The sequence below is a fragment of the Vicia villosa genome, linkage group LG1 (genome assembly GCF_029867415.1).
Source record: "Vicia villosa cultivar HV-30 ecotype Madison, WI linkage group LG1, Vvil1.0, whole genome shotgun sequence".
NCBI classification, from domain to species: Eukaryota; Viridiplantae; Streptophyta; class Magnoliopsida; order Fabales; family Fabaceae; genus Vicia; species Vicia villosa.
Genome location: NC_081180.1, coordinates 79466488 through 79474059, shown reverse-complemented (window position 1 = coordinate 79474059; position 7572 = coordinate 79466488). Strand labels below are relative to the sequence as shown.

The 7572-nt window shown below is 37.9% G+C and overlaps 2 protein-coding genes across 2 annotated transcripts; both read right to left on the bottom strand.

The window, feature by feature from the left end:
- Positions 1 to 682: 682 nt before the first annotated feature.
- LOC131643286 (ATP synthase subunit beta, mitochondrial) lies at positions 683 to 4494 on the bottom strand. Its single transcript, XM_058913476.1, has 9 exons — positions 3956 to 4494; positions 3255 to 3330; positions 3060 to 3148; positions 2811 to 2928; positions 2616 to 2719; positions 2370 to 2528; positions 2048 to 2272; positions 1650 to 1961; positions 683 to 1104 (listed from the first exon to the last, which is right to left on the bottom strand). The coding sequence occupies exons 1-9, from the start codon at positions 4430 to 4432 to the stop codon at positions 982 to 984; spliced, it is 1683 nt and encodes a 560-aa protein (XP_058769459.1). The 5' UTR covers positions 4433 to 4494; the 3' UTR covers positions 683 to 981.
- Positions 4495 to 4990: 496 nt separating this feature from the next.
- LOC131643287 (ATP synthase subunit beta, mitochondrial-like) lies at positions 4991 to 7569 on the bottom strand. The gene is made up of 9 exons (XM_058913477.1): positions 7071 to 7569; positions 6889 to 6964; positions 6701 to 6789; positions 6438 to 6555; positions 6242 to 6345; positions 5989 to 6147; positions 5676 to 5900; positions 5272 to 5583; positions 4991 to 5172 (listed from the first exon to the last, which is right to left on the bottom strand). The coding sequence occupies exons 1-9, from the start codon at positions 7533 to 7535 to the stop codon at positions 5056 to 5058; spliced, it is 1665 nt and encodes a 554-aa protein (XP_058769460.1). The 5' UTR covers positions 7536 to 7569; the 3' UTR covers positions 4991 to 5055.
- Between the last annotated feature and the right edge of the window lie 3 nt (positions 7570 to 7572).

Sequence of the window (7572 nt, the reverse complement as noted above, 5' to 3'; positions counted from 1 at the left end):
ACTAAAATTTGATGGAGGAATAAGTGATCGGAGATGATGGAATACATTCAGTTGTGAGGTTGTTGAAGCTTGCTAGAAAAACTAGCTTGAAATGATTGTTGGCTTTGGATGAATTTAGTAAGGGTGGCTGGGAGTTTTTCCATAGAGGGGGGAGGTGGAGTCTTCTCTCAATGAGAGCACCATTTATAATGAGCATACCTTTGAAGCTAAGAGAAATAGAGAGAAACTACTGTAAAATTACTAACAATTCTAAAACTAACTTCTTCATTTATTTCATTGATAATAATTACATTCACCAAATACCTATTTATAAAATTAAAATCAACTAAATATTTCATATCTAGATCCTTCTAAAAGGTAATGACTCACCACTATTAACACTAATGGACTTATAAAACTTGGGTCTGGTTCATTATAATTACTTCATTCATTATAATTACTTCATAATCAATCATGTGAAAATATATTTTATGAAACAAGGACAATCAATCTTAGTATTATAAATTTGTTCAATCAAACTCAAAATCTTGATTCAAACTCGAATTAATATTTACCTCATCAATGTGCACAGAGAAAAAGCATATTCAATAGTATCAATAAATATTAATAGATGGAGAGTAAATTATGAAACAAAGTACTACATTGAGAATATCGAGAAGGTAAGTGTATGCTTCACAACACATGAACCAATTCTAAATTTTAACATTGATGCATCCACATGTAGTTTTCTGAACAAATAAAAATGTACAATCTGTTGCATCATCCACTTATTAAATAACACAACGGAAAAAAAGCGGCCACATAATTTGGTTGATCTCACCGTAAGCAACAACACTCAAAATGAAAGGAATGACCATTCAGATTATAAAAATTATAAGATGGAAAAATTTTGTTGCTTGGCATTGCCAAGAAAAAGTTCCTAAATTATTAAATTTTCGCAATTATAAAGGAATGACAAAATGATGGGAGGGATGTGTGAGATTAAGATGAAGATGCTGCTGATTCCTTGGCAATCTTCTCTGCCTTTGCAATGACTTCTTCAATACCACCAACCATGTAAAATGACTGCTCTGAGAGGTCATCGTACTTGCCATCCAACACACCCTGCAAATTACACAACAACCATGCTTTAGTGTCCACAAATAAAAACAATGACAAGCTCTACTTTGTAGCCATCCTTGTATCTAATAGAAACAATGACAAGCTCTACTTTATAACCATCCCTGTATCTAATAGAAACAAGTTCTCAAAGCAAAAATAAGACAACAATCAAAAGAAAAGCTAGTTCGTGAGTAAAACATGAAAAAAGATGGGGTGCATTAAGGTAAAATTGGATGGTGCTTGGAGAATGAAAGGCATCATCAAATATGTTTTAAATTTGAAAATTTTAAAAAGCAGAATAAAAAGAGGTGAAAAACAATTTGGATGCAGCTTTTTGTCAATTTAAATCAAGTCTAAAAGTGATTTCCAATATCACCCATGGCATGCAACAAAAAAAAAAAACAAATACAAAAAACATGCATAGTTTGTAGCTTATAAACAAATTAAAGTGCCAATAGCAACAAGATGAGATTCCAATTACAACAACCAACAATCAAAGCTTTGTAACTTGGTTAGGCAAAATCAGACTAATTGAAGAAAATAAATACCTGGAAACTAGTAATGTTCTCCTTCAAGTCAACATATTTGCCAGGGGCACCAGTGAAGACTTCTGCAACATGGAAAGGCTGGCTCAAGAATCGCTGAATCTTACGAGCACGGGCAACAGTCAATTTATCGTCCTCACTGAGCTCATCCATTCCCAAAATTGCAATGATATCTTGAAGATTCTTGTAGTTTTGAAGTACTTTCTGTACACCACGAGCGGTTTCATAGTGGGCCTCCCCCAAAATAAGTGGGGAAAGCATACGAGATGTAGAATCCAATGGATCGACAGCAGGATAGATACCAAGCTCAGAGATCTATTCAATAATTATCAAGAGTCAAATTTAGCTGGTTATAAACAAAAATATAAAGGCAGTGGCAACTTTAAAAAACATAATCAAACCTGTCGTGACAACACTGTTGTGGCATCCAAGTGAGCAAAGGTTGTGGCAGGAGCAGGATCTGTCAAATCATCAGCAGGCACGTAGATAGCTTGGACAGAGGTAATTGAACCCTTTTTGGTGGTTGTAATACGCTCCTGAAGACCTCCAAGATCAGTAGACAATGTTGGTTGGTAACCAACAGCAGATGGGATACGACCAAGTAAAGCAGACACCTCTGAGTTAGCCTGCACTCATATCATCATTAAAAATATGATAAACTGCCAAGTACAATTTCAATTGATATAAAACAATATGATTTATCCTAGATAAGATGGTTCATACTTGAGTAAAACGGAAAATGTTGTCGACAAAAAGAAGCACATCTTGCCCTTCGGCGTCACGGAAGTGCTCAGCAACAGTAAGTCCAGTAAGACCAACACGGGCACGGGCACCAGGGGGTTCGTTCATTTGACCATACACAAGAGCACATTTGCTTTCGCTCTGAATTCATTAAACAACCATAGTTAACTATGAAAAATTATCTACTAGGAATAATATTGAATGTGTATCATTAAGCACTGTGTTTACCTGTTTATCACCTAGCTTGATGACACCACTCTCAATCATTTCTCTGTACAAATCATTACCCTCTCGGGTTCTTTCTCCAACACCAGCAAAAACAGAGAAACCACCTAAAAAATTGAAATGGTAAGAATTAGCACACATTACAAAAGAATAGCAACTCAATAAGAAAAAAAATGAGTTCATTAAGCTAGCATATACCATGAGCCTTAGCAACATTGTTGATAAGTTCCATAATAAGCACAGTTTTTCCTACACCAGCACCACCAAACAACCCAATCTTTCCTCCTCTTTGGTATGGTGCAAGCAAATCAACAACCTACAAGGAAATTTTCATGCAAATTTAGACAACAAGCCATTAGATATCCAAGCCTGCAAATACTGATGGAACTGAGAAAGAATGCATTCATAAATAAACAAAGGACAATAAGAAACAGTAAATAACAATACCTTGATACCAGTAACAAGAATCTCCTGCTCAGTTGCTTGCTCAACAAAAGCGGGGGCTTCTCTATGGATTGGCAAAAAATGCTCAGTTTCTAAGGCAATTGACAATAATTACCATCAGTTAGCAGGATTCAAAGGTGTTGATAAAAAAAACATTAATCTACTCATAGATATTAAGACATGTTATAGGTTACTTACTCAATTCACCCTTCTCGTCAATAGGCTCTCCAATAACATTCATGATACGTCCAAGGGTTGCCCTACCGACAGGAACCTGAATGGAACCACACACATTAATTGTAAAATATTAAAGTGGCTAATTGCTAGCAATAGACATACCTAAATACTAAAACATGCTTTAATCAAGATAGGTAAATCCATGATGCAATGAGTAAGTCTAAAGGAAGGTGGAGCAAAAGAATCAGATCACAAGATCTATACCAATTACAGTGATCAAGAATTATTCAGCCAGCAGGATGCAATTAAAAGTGAAAACACAAAATGTAAACAGAAAATTTTTACTCATACCAAACAGGCCCAAACGCTGCTCTCAACGTATAGAACAATTTGACAGTGAAATGGGTTATAAAGACTACAGTTTCAGAAAACCAATATCAGCCCTAAATAGATGCAGACAGCCAACAATTGAGAGCACTTAATCAATTTCTTCCAACAATCAAAAAGCAGGAAACTCACAAGATAAAAACAATAAACTATATCAATTCCATTAAGACAAAAAAACAAATCTGGATCCACAAAATGCAACATATAGAGTCAGATATAACTGATCCAAAATTCAGATCTAGCAATCAGTAAAACCCAGATAAAGTCAAAAAAGTCAGAAACTGCAACCAATAAATGAATTGAAACAATTCAAAGCTAATCGATTGGATATTTACACTGATAGGGGATCCAGTGTTGAGCACACGCCACCCTCTAACGACACCTTCAGTAGCATCCATAGCAATAGTTCTGACAACGCCCTCCCCCAAATGCTGCGCAACTTCCAACACCAACCGTGTCTCATGATCCAAAAGCTCAAGAGCAGTCAAGATCGGAGGCAAACCCTCCTCGAATCTGACATCGACGACGGCACCAATAACCTGACAAACATGCCCGATCGCACCCTTACCAGTGAACTCATCGGTGATTTTACCACCACCAGGAACCTCCTTTTTCGCTGGAGGCGGAGATGGAGGAGCGGCAGCAGCTGCGGCGGAAGTGGCGTAATCGGCTACGCGATTAAGAAGGTAGCCGCAAGGAGAACCACGGGATTGAGAAGTGAGCCTCGATGTTGAGGCGGAGATTGAGGGTTTCGACGAGGATCGACGAAGAGAAGATCGAATCAGAGACGATACGAGTCTGCGTGAAGCCATCTTCAGAGAGAGAAAGGAGAGAGAGAAAGTGAAGATGTCTAGGGTTTGTGGAGTTGAGGCAGTGACACACTATATAGCATAGCAAAACCAAAAACTATGTATATTCTTTCATTTTCGCCCTCGGTTCTTTTTCAATTTTTCAATTTTGACCTCTATTTTTTTTTTTAATAAATATGATATTTCTGGGACTAATACTTTGAATCAGGTAAAATCATTAAATTAAATTATAATAAATAGCATATTCTGACTTTTGTGACAATTACTAAATTACCGGAATAAAAAAACCAAATCATTTAGTTCCATGTATTTTCACTCTCCAAAATTATGCTTCACATCAAACCGACCAAATCTTGTGGTGAGTTTTGTGAGAGTGATGCATGCGCCCAACGTTATAAGGAAGAACAAGGAGGGGAAAAATTTGTACTCTCTGCATCTGTCCCCTTTATTAAATAACATAACAGTAAAAAAAAAGGGTAATAGGTCATGATTCATGTTACAGTCCGAAACAAGATTAAAATGAAAGGAATTACCTAAGAAAATTTTGAAAAAAATAAAAGAGATCCTAAATTATTAAACTTGGCATTTATGATAATTGAAACAAAATTGTGTGTGAATTGTGTGATTTAAGATGTGGCATTTTCTTTTGCAATCTTCTCTCCCTTTGCAATGACCTCTTCAATGCCACCAACCATGTAAAATGCCTGCTCTGAAAGGGCGTCGTATTTTCCATCCAACACACCCTGTAAGTTGTTGCACATTAACAAGGAGCCATTAACAATCAAAGCTTTGTTTTGTCAACTTGGTTAGGTAAAATTAGACTAAATGAGAAAATTAAATACCTGGAAACTAGCAATGTTCTCCTTCAAGTCAACGTATTTGCCAGGGGCACCAGTGAAAACTTCTGCCACATGGAAAGGCTGGCTCAAGAATCGCTGAATTTTACGAGCACGGGCGACAGTTAGTTTATCATCTTCACTGAGCTCATCCATTCCCAAAATTGCAATGATATCTTGGAGATTCTTGTAGTTTTGAAGTACTTTCTGTACACCACGGGCGGTTTCGTAGTGTGACTCGCCCAAAATAAGTGGGGAAAGCATACGAGATGTGGAATCCAACGGGTCAACAGCCGGATAGATACCAAGCTCAGAGATCTATATTCAATAGTCATCCAAGTCACATTATTTAGTTAGTGGTAACAACCAAAAGATATCACTAAAATTGCCAGTATAGTTAATATTCAAACCTGTCTTGACAACACTGTTGTAGCATCCAAATGAGCAAAGGTGGTAGCAGGAGCAGGATCTGTCAAATCATCAGCAGGCACGTAGATAGCTTGGACAGAGGTAATTGAACCCTTTTTGGTGGTTGTAATACGCTCTTGAAGATCTCCAAGATCAGTAGACAATGTTGGTTGGTAACCAACAGCAGATGGGATACGACCAAGCAAAGCAGACACCTCTGAGTTTGCCTGCAAATGCATCATGCGCATTATATGTCATGTTATGCATATCAATTGAGATATAGAAGATAGCTTAGACTAGATAAGTCGTTCATACTTGAGTAAAGCGGAAAATGTTGTCGATGAAAAGAAGGACATCTTGTCCTTCAGCATCACGGAAGTGTTCAGCGACAGTGAGCCCAGTGAGTCCAACACGGGCACGAGAACCAGGTGGCTCGTTCATTTGACCATACACAAGAGCACATTTGCTTTCACTCTGAATTCATGAAACAAACCATAGTTGCCAACTTAACAAAAGGAAAATATTATGAATATTGTTTATTGTATATGATGAACAGCATTGTGCTAACCTGCTTATCATCCAACTTAATGACACCACTCTCAATCATTTCTCTGTACAAATCATTTCCCTCTCGGGTTCTTTCTCCAACACCGGCGAAAACAGAGAAACCACCTAATAAATGGAAATAGTAAGCATACATTTACAGGAAAATAGCCTCTCATAGCCTCTCAATAGGAATAAATTAGGTGCACTAAGCTATATACCATGAGCCTTAGCAACATTGTTGATAAGTTCCATAATAAGCACAGTTTTTCCTACACCAGCACCACCAAACAACCCGATCTTTCCTCCTCTTTGGTATGGTGCAAGCAGATCAACAACCTATATGAAGAAATTTATGCAAGTTTGGTATAAAGCCAATAATATTTGCGTAATTGAACATTTAAGGATATGAGGTTGATAAATTCACCACAAATAAATAAATAAATAAATAAGATAAAAGAAGTCACTAGTAAAAGAAAAATACCTTGATACCAGTAACAAGGATCTGCTGCTCAGTTGCTTGCTCAACAAAAGCAGGAGCCTCTCTATGAATGGGCAAATAATGCTCGGTTTCTAATGTAATTCACAAAAAGTTATCATCAGCTGAAAACTTTCCGCAGAAACTATGACAGAAAAAACTTCAGACTTATGACAGATTTAGAGATTGCTTACTGAAATCGCCTTTCTGGTCGATAGGCTCTCCGATAACATTCATGATACGTCCAAGGGTAGCCCTGCCAACAGGAACCTAAATGGATTGAACAAGTATGTTAGAATTAGAAATAATAAATAATAGAAAACTTAACAATAAGGATAAAAAAATGTGTTAAAATAGCAAGTGAGTGGAAATTTACATTGATGGGAGAACCGGTATTGAGCACGCGCCATCCTCTAACAGCACCTTCAGTAGCCTCCATAGCAATAGTTCTAACAACACCCTGGCCTAAATGTTGAGCAACCTCCAACACGATCCGTGTAGAGCCTTCAAGAACCTCAAGCGCAGTAAGGATCGGAGGCACTCCATCTTCGAATCTCACATCCACCACAGCACCAATGATTGCACAAATATGTCCAATGGCACCTTTCCCTGTACGTTCATCAGTAATCTTTCCATCAGCAGCGGGAATTTTCCTAGCCGGAGGAGGAGCGGGAGCTGCAGCGGCAGCGGCGGTGGCATACTCAGTCGCACGGTTGAGAAAGTAAGCGGAAGGGGAAGGAGAAGCACGGAGTCTGGATGTTGAAGCGGTGATGGAGGATTTGGATGGAGATGGACGGAGGGAAGATCGTATCAAAGACGAAACGATTCTCCGTGAAGCCATCGTTAGAGAGAGAGAGGTTTGTGAAATGAAGAAGTGA